The sequence below is a fragment of the Pezoporus occidentalis genome, unplaced genomic scaffold (assembly GCF_034315485.1).
Source record: "Pezoporus occidentalis ecotype Australia unplaced genomic scaffold, CSIRO_AGI_Poc_V1 ctg49, whole genome shotgun sequence".
Classification (NCBI taxonomy): Eukaryota; Metazoa; Chordata; class Aves; order Psittaciformes; family Psittacidae; genus Pezoporus; species Pezoporus occidentalis.
The window spans coordinates 4,167,193-4,184,981 of NW_026915824.1; the positions used below are offsets into that span (position 1 = coordinate 4,167,193).

Consider the following 17,789-nt stretch of genomic DNA (forward strand, 5'->3'; position numbering starts at 1 on the left):
CCATAGTTATGCTTCCAGCAGCCTCGCCAACACAGAGCAGTGTGCGAGGAGGCTAGAGGGGGAGGAGAAGGGCCTGCTCCGTTGCAAGATACATCATTCTGCCCCACTGCTGTTGAGCAAATGCAAACTAGCATTGGCACTTCAGCAACTGTGCTGTGGCACTTAAGTGACTGCACTTCAGAGCTTTGTGATTTGTGAATTGGGGGGGGGGGTATGTCTTTGGGAATGGACTTTTAGCTTTATTTTAAGGAATATGAAGGTGCATGTATGTTTTCATTTATAATCATTGCGGGGTTTTGAAAGCTGGATGAAGTCAGATGCTGGAATTGATAGACATTTCTTGATTGATTCTTCCCTCACACTGGTTTCAACAATAAAATAACTTCATTGACAGCAGCAGAATGTGTTTTACAGCAGGGTAAATGAGAAAAGACTCAGGTTCACTGTTTTGGGTTTGGTTTCTTTTTCACAAGATGAGATCTGATGACTGTTAATCAGCTTCTGGTTCACCAAGTATCTGAATGTCTTCCATCCAGAGGATGCTTGATATTCTTTTTTTACTGAAATATGATGTATGCGTGCTATAATTGGAAGGTATGAGTCATAACCACTTAGAAGGCAAGATTCTTGCCCTCTTCTCATTAATACAATTCATATTTAAACTAGTTACCATTTTCTCTTTAATTCTTACATTTTCGTGTGTTTCAAAATGAAACATGCTTTCACGGGAATGGAAGTCCTGTTTTTCTCCAGGATTTTAGACACTTACTGCTTAAATTAAAAGCACTCTGAAAGCAGGGCCTGTTTTCTTACAGAAATATTTGTCACTCATACCAGTATTTTTAAGTGTGTTAGGATGCCTGCCCATTTGAATGAGATTTACTTGCTGCATTAAAAACTTGAGCATGAAAGCAAGTGTTTCTTACAGTACAGATAGAACTTGAGAAATGTCTGAATCGTGGTCCCTCAACTGAAAACAATTGCACTGCATAGAACTTCTTTACATGCATTCTTCCTTTTCCTTTTTAGACACATAAAATCCAGCTCAAATAAAGATGAATTAATTGTCCAGCTGCTTAGAAGTTTGTGTTGTAGCCACCTCTGATTGTACATGCCAACAAAATTACAAAGGGCTTGACTAAATCTAGAAGATTCTTAAGAACAGCCTTAACCTTACAGATAGATCTACATTATCCTCTCACTATCAATAGCCTGCTCAGTTGCCTGTGGTGAAGCATATACACAACAAAGTTCTGCTTTGACATGTATTCAAATTAAGCTTTATTAGAAGTATATTTTTTTTTTACTTTTTATCCCAAACAGAACATTGTAAGATTATATAGTTGTGTTAAAACTATGTAAAAACATATAAACAAAAAGATATGACCTACAAAGTGCTCAAGCAGGCAACCTAGAAAAACCCTGTGTGAGTGTTGTGCATGATATGTCTTGATCAAAGGATATGAGAAGTTTTATCTTGACTTATTTTATCTATCTAAAAACTAAGCCAGCTACACATAGTTGAAAGAGATGTATGTGTCCAGAGGGCTATTTATTCCTTCTGCCTTAGACATGTATCTTGAACTGAAATGAGCTGACCTATTCAGGTCCATTGACTACTGAAGGATCCTATTTCAGGGCTTCTAAAATTAGGTTCTGACTATAAATTGAAAAAAAAAAAAAAAAAAAGAAAGACTCCTTTTTCAGAAGCATAGCTGAAATAAATTTAATCAAGAATGGTATTTCAAACACCTACCATTAATGTGAAGGAGTACAGGAAAAGTAAAGTGCTCAGTTAAGCCTGGACTAATGTTATGATTTTAAATGGAGCAGTATCATCAAGAACACCCAGTAAAACTGAGCTTTAATATTCTCATTTTTAAAAACTCATCTTAGAAAAATAACTTTTCTGATGGCTGTGGCCTGTGAGGCACAACTGGCTGAGAATTGATGTAAAGTAAAAAACCAGACAGGCAACACTAAACACCTTGAATTTTTCATGTACTTTGCCAGTGAACTATAACACCTGATGCAAGATAAGTGCCTGTACTTGCATCTTACATGAAAACTCAGCTTGGATAAAAATGCTCAGGATACTGATTCCTCTCATTTTACACTAATGTACAAATGCAGTACTTACTACAGCCATTCCGGGTTGAATGTACAGGCATATTTAGGTTGTCCCTTCCCAGGAAGAATAAAAGGTCTTCTACAATAGGGAGCTCTGGAAAACCTACCAGCAAAAAATATTTCTTATTTAGGATTCAATATAGCCCACAGAACTGCATGTTCAGCTTGTCAGTAGTAGATATGTTTCCCAAGAATGTAAGATGGAGGGTTTTACTTGATGGCTAAGAGATCAATACTATCATCCGTGATAGTAATGGTAAAGCATTGCCTACCTTGAAAACATCTCTAACTTTTTCTGTAAGGGTTCACACGTATTTCACTGAAAACCACCAAAGGTATTGAACACCTTTTAGGATTCATGAAATTCTGAAGGATGGAAACTCCTCAGTAACAGAAAGGTTGGGGAATAGAAATTGAGGTAAGGTTACTCCATGCAGATAAATGATGTGTGATAGAAATACTGATACCTGAGTAATGATGTGAAAATTCTCCTTTATGGCTATTGCCTGGAGTGCCCATTCTAGAGCAGGTAAAATGTATAAAGGGCCTTTATAGTAGCAGCACACTAGTTCAATATTCAGTATAAAGTCTCATATGAATGTGCAGGTGACACAATACTTCAGAGCTGTTAGGTATAATCCTGGCACCTTAAGCACAAGCTGATTCATTAGGGCATGTGTTCTAACCAGTGTGTGCTCTTTTCAGATGACAGGGTAGGATATGACGTATTTGGCTTGTAGGGGTATTGTCTGTTTTGCCCTGAATTTGCTCAAAGGATATTAAATGTGTCAAAGCTGATGTGCTCAGATTTTGGTGAGGCACCTGGAATGGAAGGTGGCTGGAGAAAGGTCCATGGTAAATGTCTGCATTAGGGCTTCCCGTGACACCCACTGTGAACACAAATGAAAATTCAAGCATTGCTAACTAAACAAAGCTGCGAAAATGTACCAGGCAAACATGGATATTTGAGGAGACATCTCACATGTCACATGTGAAACACCCTTAATTTATTGTAATCACACCACAGAAATGGATCTGTCAATATCTACAAGCGCTCTCAGATGGCAGTGCAGTACAAAATAGTACTGCAAGGAAGCAAGGATGTAGAACAACCAGCATTCCCGTGTGCTCCACATCTCTTCCAAAAGCTGCTGCTGGTTAATAGTAATAGCAACCTTAGAGCTGTTACCTGCTTCTTCAACTGGATGTACCTCCTGCCTGTAGATTTTCATAACATTTCTTGGGTGCATCGCTTGCACAAGAAGAGCTACCTACCTTGAAGATATGTGTCCGTTCGTGGCATAGATTAATTGGACCCCATAACTTCAGCCACTTTTGAGATGACCCTGGTTTGTGCCTGCTGCATTCCCCTAGACTTCCTGAATTTCCAAAGACTTCTGTATAAAGGCTTTGATGATTCCTAGCCTTCAACAGCAGAGGCCAGTGACTACTATACATAGTGACTAACCACTGAAACCATCCCAGAAGAAAGAAAAAAAACCTTGTTCTCATTCAGCACAAAAACTTACCTCAGTCACTGGGATATACAAGAAGTTCAGCACCTGACGAGACAGCCCACAGCGGTGCTAGGTTTTGGACCTGGAAAATCCTGTAGTCTTCTTAAATTACATGGTTGAATAAAAATATCTTCATCACCACTTTCCATGAATCTCCAAATGCTGAGACTGTTTAACTGTTCTGCCCCACACATCAAACCATAGATATGGCTGGGCAGACAATCTGGACAAATCTGGAGCTGGGCAGACAACCATTCCTCCTCGGTTTCTACTATGCTGAGCACATCTGAGCATGGACTGCAGCATTTAAGAAGGTAAGAAATCTTTGGGGTTTACCTCATTAGGGGCCCAATCCAGGGAAATTTACCCCTGCCAGGGGGCATGGTTCCACAGTGGGCCATGTGGTTTCTCAACATGTGTTGGTACTTTCATCTGTCTCTTATTTTGTCTAGGATCCAGGTGGATGCCTCTAGGAGCAGGTGAAGAAGCTGAATCTCTAGGTGAGGCACTCTGGCACTGAAAATTCCCTTGCCTCCTACCCTGCAAGAAAAGCAGTGCAGGTCAGCAAAGAGCTTTCAGCAGGCAAGCTGCATGTTTAGAAGTGGTAAGAGCAAGTGTTCCTACTAATGTGAGGATGTGATATTGATTATTACTTTTTCCTGTTATGAGCTGTGCTTTCAGTGTCTTATTTCTTTTCCCTGCAGGTGAAAAAAATAGAAGCTGCTTCAATAGAAAAGGGTCCCTTCGCAACAGATAGAAGTACCTGCTTCCCTTTCTGTCTCTTTCTCATTTCTGATACTCTATTTTTTTTTTAACCTTGCTTTGTATAATGGCCTGAAGTTGTATTTTCTTTCTTCACAGAAACTGAAGAATAAACTTTCTCAGCTTTTTGCAGCTCATGGCTGGATTCTGTTTGTGTTTACTCACCTGCACATGTTTCCAGCTGAGATTTTTGGGCCAAACTGTAGTCAAAAGCATTAAATAGCATATGTTTCCTGCTATATTTCTAATTCAGTTTGTGACCTGTGCATATTTGCAAGGGTATTTAAAGTAGTTTCTCACAGTCAGAGACTGCTGAGGGTCAGCTGATGTTTTCATCTGTGGAGTGTTTGTTAACTTTCCAGCCTGCAGCTTTCTGAGATGTTCTGATGGTGGAGGAGCCACTTCCCACCTTTTGCCAGCAGTTCAGCAGCAATTGCCTTCCTATCCTTCACCTGAACCCGTCCATACGCTCTCCCTCTGCCATGGTGAATTGTACAGATCCTTCTGTCCTGCTGACAGTGGTGAGGACCAGTTTGCAGGAGCATGGGTTAAGTGTGTGGCAGGGGAGCACTGTAGCACGTCGCAGATGCTGGACCAGTGGCACATACCAAACCCACCCAGTGCATTCAGCTGCTGAGTCCCACGCAGTGCTGTTCTCCAACATCTGTAACACAGCCCTCTTTCTTTCAGTTGAGCATGGTAAAACTAGACATTTAGATGCCTGTGTCTGTAGAGATAGTTTTATACTTTTATAAAAAATAGGCTTCTGCCATCATATTTTATGAAAAACTTGCTTTAATTCTTTGCTCCAAACTAGATTGCCACTTATGATCAATTTCTCAGCAGCAGATATTACAGTGAAATAGCAGTGCAGCTCATTTTTTTTCTTTCGTTACAGACAGTGTAACCTGGGATACAGTACAACCTATTTTTTATGTCAAACACTATTTTTTTTATCCTTTTCCTTCCAGCTTTTCTAATATCTTGCTTTTCCTGGGCTTTGCCAGGTGGAAAACATGCTGTACTCATAGTGATATGACCTATTAACTCTCTTTGATATCAACATGCTCTGCAGTGTATGTGTATTCTGAATAATATGTTCAGATTTTGAATCAAATAGAGGAGGGAAGAGGAAATTATAGTGAGATTAATACAACAGCCTTCCACAAAGGTGACACAAAGAAATGTTTGTTTCAGAGATTCTAAATTGATTTCATACAATCTGTAATTTCAGCTACACAATAATATAATATGTGTCCATTACTTATTCACAAATAATGTGCCCATTACTTATTTGCAAATACTGGCATCAGGATGCAACATTAATAGTCAGAAACAAGTATATTTGTGGAAGTGAAAAATCAAATCAAATACTGCACAAGTGACATTTTAATTAGGAAGAAAAACTTGCATTTTCAGTGTAATGCTATTACTTTCCTGGTTAACATTTAACTTTGAAGAGCCCTCAGGATCTGTATACTCAGTCTACTTCCCATGCACTTAAGTATGTTGAAGGATCAGGAGTCCTGAATACAAAATTCTTCCTATTACATCTTCCTCATCCTCATCCTTTTTAAGCATGACTGCGTTTTAGAGAAGGATGCATGCAGTGTGTACTGGATTGGACCCATGCCTAGACTGTTAATTTACTTGGGTTAGTTGGTGATCAGGGTCCTGGCAGAAGTGTTTGAGGGGTGCCACATGAAAGGCTGTGCATATGAAAGGCTCTGCATATGAAAGACCGTTGCTGTATTTTGGTATTTGCTAGAACACCTTCTCATTGAAGCTAAGAAACCAAGATCTAAGCCAGCAGTACCTGCTCAGATCCTGCGTCAATGTAGCCCCACATAGAATCCTAGAATCATAGAATAGTTAGGGTTGGAAAGGACCTTAACATCACCTAGTTCCAACCCCCCTGCCAAGGGCAGGGACACCTCACACTAAACCATGTCACCCAAGGCTCTGTCCAACCTGGTCTTGAACACTGCCAAGGATGGAGCACTCACAACCTCCCTGGGCAACCCATTCCAGTGCCTCACCAGCCTCACAGTAAAGAACTTCTTCCTTATATCCAATCTAAACTTCCCCTGTTTAAGTTTTAATCCGTTACCCCTTGTCCTGTCACTACAGTCCCTAATGAAGAGTCCCTCCCCAGCACCCCTATAGGCCCCCTTCAGATACTGGAAGGCTGCTATGAGGTCTCCACGCAGCCTTCTCTTCTCCAGGCTGAACAGCCCCAACTTCCTCAGCCTGTCTTTATATGGGAGGTGCTCCAGTCCCCTGATCATCCTCGTGGCCCTTCTCTGGACTTGTTCCAACAGTTCCATGTCCTTTTTATGCTGAGGACACCAGAACTGCACACAATACTCCAGGTGAGGTCTCACAAGAGCAGAGTAGAGGGGCAGGATCACCTCCTTCGAGCTGCTGGTCACGCTCCTTTTGATGCAGCCCAGGATACGGTTGGCTTTCTGGGCTGCAAGCATGCTGAACCTGGCTCATGTTCATTTTCTCATCGACCAGCAATCCCGAGTCTTTCTCCGCAGGGCTGCTCTGAATCTCTTCTCTGCCCAACCTGTAGCTGTGCCTGGGTTGGTTCCTCTCACTGAGGGCTGCTAGCACAAGATCTGAAGGAAAGGATAGCAAATAAGGAAGAAGTCCAGTAATGTGGCCTCTGCCATAACCTTCCAGCAGTCTGTGGCTTTGAGATGTCCTGAGTAAAGGTTGTATCATTGGTGTTTTGCAGCTCTCAGTGGCTCTTCCATGAATTTGTCTTATCCGCTGTGGCATCACAGCCTCCTGCTGCAGTACATTGGACAGTTTAACTAGAGATCTGTCTGTATTACATGACAGTAATGTTTAGAGACCTCCTGGTGCCTATGCTTACAATTCAATTTCAGACAAAACCTAACCAACAGGTGCACCACTGGAGAGTAAATGGTTTACTGAAAGGATTTGCTCGTCAGCTAAAACTTCAATGTCAGTGTCAGTCTAATTTCGTTTTCCAAATATTTTGCCTAAGGCCTCTTTCTCAAACTGTACACCATTTCTTTCAGTTTTTATAGAAGTGCATGATACATATGAGGTTGGCTTCTCACTGCCCTCTGCCAGTCTATCTGAGCCCACAACTCCTCCTCCATCAGGAGAGGTGTCACGAGGCAGGACCACAGGTAAAGGGGGTCTCGTTGCACTTGCAGCTGTGCAGTTGTCAGTGCTTTGTTAACTGCACCGAATACTTCTTTCCAGCTCCCTTAGGCTCCCACTTTTGCAGTTCACACATGCACTTATCAAAGTAGACAAACATGCAATGAATTTTCAGCCCATTATCAAGAAAAGTATTGCCATTGCATCTATCAAATTGGATCAACCAATAGCTTTATGCAAGATGCTGTAGAACTATATTGTGAGAAGCTCTCAAGTCTCTCCTGATACCTTTTATCTCCTCATGAACAAGACTAGAATTTCTGTGTCATCCTCTCCTAAATGCATAACCCAGAATCAACAAAAGCCAATTTTTCATTGATGTTGCTGTCCAGAAATTTTGCTCTTGTTGATATATAGTCTGCATAACTGTACCATATCTCCCAGTGACAAGGCTTCAAAGTAGGCAATCTATCTAGACCAGTTGAACACCGCCATGGCACTGTGTATATCCTCTGGTGTGAAATAATTTCTTCAGTTGATTAAAATATCGTTTGTTCTAACAAAATGCTAAACACAAGTATTTGGTTTTTGTTTCCCTTATGGGAAGCAAGGTCTAATCCATTGTTTTTAGTGGGTGATGGTTTAGGGGCAAGTTTGGTCTTTTACAGTCTCAGAATTTATTTCTGTCAGTTAAGGCTATTCTGAGATCAATAAAAATGTCTTTCTACTTGCAACTAACCCGACTATTCTTCTGTATTGTCTCTTTGTGTTGCAGCTGGGTATTTAGTACAGCATCAAACTGCTGAGCCTTTAGACTCCAAAATTATTCCAGATACCTCAGTCTCAAGACGTCCTGCAGCTCTGTATCTAAAACCTTGTGTTACCCTTGTTTCTCTTGAACAGACAGCATCTGTATGACCATTTCTTCTCCAGTATATAATCATTCTCTTTTTATCACTGAACTGTTAGTTGGTACTAACAATCATAGACCCTATAATGCAAATATCTTCAGACATATTTGCAGCCGTGGGGTAGCAATAACTTGGTTTTGTTTCAGAATTCTAGCAGGCTCCTGCCCTGTTGGGAGCACAATGGCAAAGCAACACTGAGCATCCCTGAGCCATCATCAGACAGTCACTGATATTACAGGGGGACATTGACCCCAGCAATAGTTTGTGGCAGTTCACTCTTTCCAGGGATTATGTGTGCAGCACCAGGAAATCAGATAGGGCATGTGAGTGTCTGGGTGCTCAGGGTCTGCAAGAAGGCAAATTCACCACTCCTGTCCCATACCTGCCAGCAGGTACCACTCAAGCAGTCTGCTGCCTGGAACCAGCACTGCTTCACCCACCTCATGCTCTGATCCAAAACCTACTGACATAAATGGGACATTATCCAGGGAGCTAGGTGGGCTCTGGAGCCTCTCCTTAGATGTGGTGTTTTCCTGTGGTGTGAAATATCAGTCTTCCATGTAAGTCTGCCTAATTTCTAGCATAGACAGAGCAGCGAGCTGAGAGTGGAATTGATAACAAAGTATTGATATTTATTGCAACTATTGAATATTATCTTCTGCATGGTAATATATTTCTCAACTAATTTCTCCTACCCCTTTTGTAAACAATCTTGCCAATTTCTCCCTTTCACACCCTAGTAAATCTTCTGCATGTTGAACAAGGAAAGTAAAAAAGTTAAGAATGAAGAAATAATAAAGGAAGAAATAAATAATAAATTTTAAAATAAATTAGTGTTCTTGAAAATCTCATTACTTTGTTAGTCCAAAACTCTACAATATTTAAACTGGTTCATTTTATTTTAGCTTTTCAAAACAAGACTTTTACCTAACAAAAGCTTTTCACCTACCAAAACTGTATAAATCTTGTTGAAATGTTTCATTGGTTATCTACAGGAGACTTGTGTTTTCCTTTTCTCTAGACAAAATTTATCACCAGAATTTTTGAAGCTCTAACTTAGCAACAATTTATAATGTTTTTTAATAATTTTATCTGAAATTGAACGCTTGGGAAGTTGTCCTGGGTTCAGCACTTAAACCACAGCAGAAGTGAACACCATTCCAGCATCTTATTGTTGAACGATTTTCAGTGTTTCTCACTGAACATTATTAGAGACCAAGTTTCCTACTCATCTTTGAAAATCAAAGAGCTCTTTTTTGCTGCCAGAAAAAGCTATGTGAAAACCATTGACAAGTCTCTACTATTTTCTTCAGGGGCACAACTATTTAATTTGAGTGCTAATTGTTTAAATGCCTAATCAGTGAATCTGTTATAATCCTTATTACAGTTTTCAACCCCAAGCAATAGATCATATGCAAGCTTTTTAATACATAGTCGCTTTTACTAGACTCTGTTTCCATGGGGCTCTGTCCAGTCTGGGGACACCATTCCCTGTTCATCTCCATGTATGAATCTCTGTCACAAGGAAACTCAGCTGCTGTTTGTGGACACACATTTAGGAATAGGAAAACTGTAAACACATCCTCATCTGGAGGTTTATTTTTCTGCCTATAACTGCTGGCAGCAGCTCTGGTTCTGCAGGGAAGGGGCAGTGAGACCTGTGTGTAATCCCTGACTGAACATGTTAAAAGTTCATTTTCCTTCTCTGGAGGAACTGAGCTGCTGCCAGTGATACCAACAAAAAATAGTTTTATAGTTGTATCTTTTTATCATTTAATGTCCTAATCATAGTTAGACATTAACTAAAGTCTGATGCCTTTTCTAAGCCCTTGCGACCTGCCTTGGAAATACTTTGTGGTAGTACCCTACCCTATGAGAGCAAACCATAGGGGAAATAAGATGTAAAACACAGAGGGAGTAGTAAAAATCTATTCTGTGGACAGTTTTTGCTGGTTAAGTCAATCTGACAAGGAGACTGGCCAATTTGTGCAGTGGTCAGTGATGTGTCAGTGATGCTGGACTCATTTGTCCTTTTGTCTTTGCATGTTTAACTGATGCAAACATATTTTCTGTTTCTTAGGAGAGCACTCATCTCATGGGAAGAATAAAACTCGGCAACTTTTCACATCTCAACAATAAACACGTAAGTTTATTGCTTCTGTCTTGTGTCTTGTAACATTAGTGTGTGTTAATCTCGCTAACAGTTTCAGTATTGTGCCATGTAACTAAACAAAAGGGTTAAAAACGCAAAACAAAAACAGTAATGACTTCAGCTGGCAGCATCCTCAAGGAGCAACAGCTTAAACAAAGCTTAGCTTGAACACAGCATCACCAACAGTCCCAGGTAAATGGAGGGACTGAAGAAGCTGCAACCTCACCAAGGCAGATTTTTATAGGCACAGCATTTGGCTTTAGCTGCTCAGCATTTCTGACTGTAATTCCCTAGGTGAATATTCATTTTGTTTGTGTGAGAAGTGAGAGATTTTTAAAGACTGCTGCCTATAAAAAAAGGAACATGGTACCCAGAAGAGTTCGGCTCCTTTGTTTTCATGACAAATCTGTGTCTGTTCCACATCATGCAAAAGCAAGCACTTTCATTGAGGTATTTTATTATGGCTTGAAATCCTTCGTGGCTAACACGCAAAACTGGCAAGTGTTAGGCAGTATGTGTGAGGGCAGAGACTCTCCCCAAGCTCCTCTGAAACCCATGGTTTGTGATGTGGGCACTGGCACCACAATCTCCACTCTTACAGAGTTGCTTCTCTCATTTGTGGGCAAATGGGATCATTTGCTGACAGTGGGAGAAGGAAGTGGCTGTGGGAAATGCCCTGTGTGACCAGGGTAGAGCAGGGAGGTAGAGGAGAAGAATGGTCTGAGGAATTGGGTGTCAGAGCATATGTGAGGTTGACCAGCCTTCCACCATTGCTGTAGGATGAAGCTCCTTCAGAACAGGTCCCATTGCCCTCTCCTGAGAGAGATCTGGTTAACCAGAAATGTGGAGAAACCCTTTTGCAAAACAAGTTTGAATGGTTTTGGCCTGTTCTCATTTCCCCCAGGACGTACAAACAGAGCTTTCCTGATGCCAACAGTAAGGACAAAATAACCTTCTTTGTCCCTTGAGCTAGAACAGCAGAATGCAATTTTGCCTACATTACTGAAAACCCAGAGGTGGTTCTGTTTGTGCAGATGCAGGACAATGTCCCAGACAGTGGATTTACTCCTTATTTCCGTTTGCTCTTCCTGAACAACCTTACCTGGAATAATAAACTTGAGACACTGTTGTCGTTTCAGAGTGAAGCAACCTTGTTTATCACAATATGCAGGAACATCTCACCAAAGTTGCAGGAAATGTGGAGCGGCTGAAGTTTTTTGCCATGCAGGACATTTGCATTAATGACCAGCTCTTGACTTCTAAATCTCAAGTGCCTCCTGTTCCTTCTGGAATGACACGTAATTTTTTGATGGCTTAATAGCTGGTATATCATGTATTTATTGTTTTCATATATACTAAAAGCAGGAAAACTTTCAAGAAGGTTGAAGAGAATGTAAAAATCGGGTGGTGTTTGCATAGCAGTTACTAAAAATGTTTTCTGCACATACAGGAAGGAATATGTTAGCATACTTTGTTGAACTTCTTATGGTAAATAAGGTTCTTTTAATTGTATGTAGCAAAATACAAGCAGGGCCTGACCCTTGAAACAGTACTGGGCAAATTGCCACTATGAAAATTAGTTCAGTGATTTCCATGAGACTCCTCCCTGTAGCACACACTTTGCTTGTCATAAATGTTTACAGGATGGGATGTCTGGGTGAAACGCTTATGTGCGTGCTTTATCCTGTGAAGGGGGGCATATACCTTGCACTGAGGCGCTTTCAAGCTCTGTAAATTACTGAATATGATCCTTGTAATGTAGCAGGCAACATAGTCTATTTTCACCTGTTCCTTGGCTAATTGCATTATGTGTGCTATAAATATGTCTCCTATATAGCCTGGGGTGCAGGATAGGGACCAGCATGATAAGTAGTTTTACAGATGAACCTTCTCCCCCCTGTTCTGAGTCATGCATGGGATTCCTGCTGGTTATTGAATAATTCTGGAAGTTTGAAGAGGGTTTCAAGTGCTGATTACAGACTCTTAATTTGTACTGAGCTGGCAATTCAAGAATATCAAGTAGTGCTTCTACCTGCATGTATCCTACTTTTCTAGAACTATAAATGTTTGAAAAATGTATTACTGTGAGCATCTGCTTAGTCTTCATCCACTGACTCTGGTAGTGTGCTAAACCTCCACTGTTTAATTGACAAATGGAAAGAAGATAGCTGGTGGTGTAAGTGCAGGACCAAGAGCCAGAACAACAATCTAAGTTTTGATGCCTATTGATCCAACGTTTTTGAGGAGCTTCTCTCTTCAATTCCCCTTTCTGAAATAATAAAGCCTACCTGGCAGCGTGTAAGAGATTGAGCAGATTTGTTAGTCCATGTTTATACACAAAGCTGAAAAGTGTTCATTTCCCTGCGCTTGACAGTTGCTCTAATTTCCACTTTGATGGGTCTAATAATCCTCTGTCTTAGTGGCACCAAGAGAAACCTTAGATGAAGCCCTGTGAAGGACGGGGAACCAACAAGTGTCCTCATGCTGCAGCTGAATTTATGTGGTTCATTCAGGTATTCCTGGATCACTTGGGTTGCTCAGGAGCAGAGGACTCTTGGATGCCTACTTTGGGGAGGTCAGGCCATTTAAAATAGACAAGTTGGCATCTACAACTATTCAGATTCCTGATTGCTGAAGTTTCCTATGAAAAAAGGAATCATTGTGGACTTTCATGTTGATATCAAAAAGTCAGAAAAGTCATTTGTAGCATGTTGCATCACACTGAAAGGACACCAGAAAAAAAAAAACAAAACCAGAGATTATGAAATATATATATATGTTTGTGCAAAATTTGTTCTGAAATTACCATGATGTGTCAAGGAAAAACAAATAATTAGCTGCCTATTAAAAGTTATTCTCTTTATTAAGAGGCTCTTCTTTTTCTCTTTGCAGAAATGCAATTAATTACCCGTATCCAATACAACTATTGTTCATTACTGTTCATTCCTGTAGCACAGAGTGAGCTGAACTCTACAGTGAGCCTAGAGTGCAGGCATCGGATATTCTGGGCATGGTGGTGGCAGGGGGAGCATGAGACTGTGCAGAAGGCATGTAGAGTACAGAAATCTCCTCCTTGTTACAAGAGTTGATGGGGAGAGAGCGGGGCTTGTTGCAAATCTTGGTACTGGAAGACTGAACAGCAAAATAGGGCAAGATGTTTGGGCTCTTCATGACAAGGGACATGGCAGACAACCAAGCTCTTATTGGAAGGCTGGGAAATGTGTCTCAAAGTGTCTGGTTTGTGTGAGTGGGCACTAAAGAAAACAACCAAAAAAAAACCAAAAAACAGGTGTGGTTCAATGTATTGACTATTGGCTTCCTATTCTAAGATGCTGAATCAAGCACCTTATTTGACTCGCATAAGAAAATAAATACTAGAAAAACATCTACTTTAATCATTATCATTATTTGATCAGGACAAGGGGTAATGTCTTCAAGATGAAAGAGGGTAGATTTAGATTAAATGCTAGGAAGACAGAACTTTTGGCATCAGTTACTTATGGCACTGCTCAGAAAGGTGCTCGAATAGAAAATATTTCTAGGGGCCATCTGCTTGATGTGGGAAAGCCACACTGCTCATGGCAGGCTGCTGCAATGGGAAGCAGCACCTCCGTCATGATACTGCACCCCCCAAAACCCTCAAAGGCTTTTGTGGTTTTGGAGCGAATCCACCCCACTGAAGAGGGAAAAAACATTTCACTGCACACCAGCACACAGTAGACCCAAAGGGAGGCTTAAGTCTCTCTGGCTTGGGATGGGAAGGGTGTTTGCAGCATCTCTGGAATGCCTCAGTTGCCAGCAGCCATCTGCTGACCCTAGAATCTGGCTTTTCTGCTGTGCCTCATGGTGGCAACATTGCTTTTCACAGCCTGCCCTTCAGTTTCGGGGTGAGGGAGAAATACAGTGTGCTGGCTATTGAATTGCTGTTGGATTTCTGTGGTGCTAGACCATTTCCTGGAGCTCACCCACTGGAGCATCCCCAGCCTCACTGCTGTGCTCTAGTGCACCAGCCAATTCCAGCACACTGCACCTATGGGCAAAGTGATTTCCTTGGGAAGCTTTAAACATACATCTCAGGACCTCTCTGGCACCATTAATTATGGCTCCTCAATCTCTTCAAATTAGGACTCTATATCTAATAAAATAAATGAGCTTAAAGGTTACTCTATTGATTGCCAACTGAGGCAGCTTTTCAGTTTATGGCTGAGGGCAATCTATAAAACACAAGCTTTAATTAACCCTGGTGAATGCAGCTGACACGAAATGCCAATACCTTCACAATACTCAGCATAGACAGCTGAAGGATCTTCTCGGCTCCTTTGTGTCTACCGTGCACACTCCCCTGTGTGAAGACCTGAGGCAGAGGCACTTCCCTAAAAGGCTGCACTGCTGCCAAGGCCAGAAACCTCTCTGCTGCCACCAGCATCCTCATTGCTGGCAGTGCCAGCTATGCCTGTTGATGTCTGTTTGCCTTCATCTTGAGGGCTGGACTAGATGACCTTTAAAGGTCTCTTCCAACCCAAACCGTTCTATGATTCTGAGATCTTATCTGCCCATGGCTTTGCAGGTTGCCAGGAGAAAGACCCGCGGGCCACTCTTCCTCTTGTGGCTTCCACATTGCATACCTGTTCCCTGGAAAGATCTGTTGTACCCTAAGGACGTTTAGCAGCTCCAGGTTCTCCAGAGTTTGACATTTGAGGCCAAAGCTCCTGCAGTGTGCCAGCTGGGAATGGGACAGCCTGCAAAGGGCTCTTTGCTTCAAAACCTGCCCTAGGGATTTGAACCTGCAGCATCTTCTGGGGAAGCTAAAGGAGCAGTGTCTGGCCAAGGGTGAAAGGCAAGCCTGCCTGTGGGGAAGCGTGCCTCACTGCCTCACACAGCAGGGCTTCTGTGGTGGAGTTGCCAGATTTTGGGGCCACATCACAGCACTCAAGGGAACAACACTAAACAGTGAGACTACAGCGCTCACCCCCACCAACAACCCACTAAATAAAGCTGGGAGGGAAAGCAGGCTGTGTGGGCAAGGAGCACTTTTCTGGTTTCCATCTCTGCTTTCCACAGTGCATTAATTCTTTCCAGATGAGGCGCTTTCTGATAGAAAAGGAACTGTGTTATTGTGCTCTTCATTATTATTAACAACTTTCAGCTTTCTTATTACATCAGTAGGACACTTCCCCGGGTCAGGGTTGCTATTCTTCTAATGAATGTGGCTCATTTGTCTCCCCCTCTCCCTCCCCGCTCTGCTTTTTGTCTGCTTGCTCTTTGGGTAGCAGTTTGATGTGTTGAGCTCTCACCACCTCCGCTGCCCCCGGGGCTGAAGTTCTGACGACGCTAAACAATTAAAATGCAATGCAATTACAGGCAGCACAGAGCAGCACAGAATAAGCCAGCACAAACTCAGCCGTGCAGAACGCTGCGGAGACGGCGTGGCTGTCAGTGCCCGGCTCCAGGAGATCATCTGGCTTTTCTAAGCAACCATAATTGAGCGTTTCGCATGCACCATGGTATGAACTGGTCAAAAGCCTATTTCCTGTGCACCCAGGAGCACCAGATGGATTGGATGGTCCCCGCAGCTCTTCAGGGGCTGCCGGCTTTGCACTTCAAGCCTCTTCTGGCTCTTGGACTTGTAAGCTTTATTTTCAACGGGTTTTATGCGTACGAGCCCCTTGCCTGAATTTAGCTGGTGAAGTGAGGAGGAAGCATGAGGAAGGGTATGGCAAATGAAACCAGCACAGCTGGGGGAGTTCAGAGCCAGAGCTGAACTCTGCTGCTTGCATCCACCCCAAGGAAAGCCCATGGGAGAGACAAAACTGTCTCTGACCTTCTGTCCTCAGACTGTTTGCTGTGGGTCAGGATGTGCCCCAAGCCAGCCATTTTGATCACACTCAGATAGATACTTTCAGTCCTATTTTCATGAACCCCACACACACCTTCCTAAAGAAGACTTGGTGCCAGGGACCTCGGTAAGGAGCTGCCACTATCAAAAAAGTGATTACAGGGAGGCATTTCACCTGGGATTTAACAGCTCTCCTCTGTTAAATGAAGCACACACACCATGCAAAGGGCAGGTGATTGCAGGTGCTTGTTGCAGCTGCTCTGCACAGAGAGGGCTGAGCATTGGGGCTGCCCCGATGTGCAGGTCAAATCCCAAAGGTGAGCTACAGGAAACTGTAAATGCTCCTGCCAGCTTAGCCAGAGCCCCTGCTCACAGCAGGATTGGCAAGGAAAGCATCCTGTAGGTACAAACTCAATGTGGCTGCCCATGGCAGCTCAGCTGTCCTGGACTTCATGGGCTTGCTTCCTGCATCCTTCCCAGGTCCCTTTCCTGTATCCCAAAATCTGTGGGCATTCCCTGCAGACATGGACAGCAATGACTTAACATTATGCTGTTCAACACTCTGCTCGAGGGGCCTGGTCTGGACCTCCAGGAGATGGAGATAAAATGGGACCTGGAAGTGAACCAGGCTACTCCTTTTGTGTTGACAAAGCTGGGTGCTTTGCAAGCCACGGGAAGGTTTCACGCTCTTGTGCCATAGTGTGCTTGGTAAAGGGGCTAGGAGAAGCACCCCACAGGGGAGCTGACCCCGAGGCACATGTGTCCCCATCACCCCAACAATTTCTTTCAGGTGCTGCCACTGTGATCACCAAGGAAATTCATCCCCGTGCTCTGTCCTCCCTCCCTCCCTCCCTCCCAGGTAGGTTTCTTGTTGCTGGGTCTGGTTTGCACCTTCATCTCAGGTAGTGAATGCTGCCGTTTGCAAAGGATGGAGGCTTTGGGGTGTCTTCTATCCTCCAAAAAGCTGGATGAGCTCAGGCTGCCTTCAGTTGCCCAGGCTTGGCTGCTGGCTCAGGAGCAGGAAGGCTGAACAGTGGGAGGAGGGTTTTGCTGGGGGGTTGTACAGTATTTGAGCACATCTCCGTGCCTGGTCCCTGGTGCACAGGGGTGGTGTGTCTCACTGAGCAACTACAGCAGGTCGGGGGAAAAACTATTATCATCCTGTAGCTGCCTTTCTTCTCTTTAGAGAGGTGCTGCTGCTTTCAGCTGCTCCCTCAGCTGGTCTGCCTTTGCCCTCTTTGAATAAATCCCAGCACTACAAGGGGGGGAGGCACCCTCACCTCTCCAGGCTGTACTCACTGCCCTTGCACAGCTGTGAAAGCATCTGCATACCTAGAAGA

General features: G+C 42.9%; 1 protein-coding gene and 1 long non-coding RNA gene across 6 annotated transcripts in view; both read left to right on the forward strand.

Annotated features, from left to right (window-relative positions):
- The window catches only part of EMCN (endomucin), a 434,433-nt gene extending 420,957 nt beyond the window's left edge, over positions 1-13,476 (forward strand). For 2 of the 5 annotated variants that reach the window (XM_062636733.1, XM_062636732.1), the window contains exons 11-12: positions 10,542-10,604; positions 11,753-13,476. In XM_062636733.1, coding sequence (XP_062492717.1) covers positions 10,542-10,600 — 59 coding nt within the window. In that variant the 3' untranslated portion in view covers positions 10,601-10,604; positions 11,753-13,476. Of the gene's footprint in view, positions 1-7,462; positions 7,708-10,541; positions 10,605-11,752 lie in introns of those variants that run through there. The other 3 variants (XM_062636730.1, XM_062636731.1, XM_062636729.1) reach the window with 3 other exon arrangements.
- LOC134173056 (uncharacterized) lies at positions 1,303-4,541 on the forward strand. The gene is made up of 3 exons (XR_009968116.1): positions 1,303-3,961; positions 4,100-4,147; positions 4,352-4,541. It is a non-coding gene; the product is annotated as an uncharacterized LOC134173056 (long non-coding RNA).
- Positions 13,477-17,789: the final 4,313 nt, after the last annotated feature.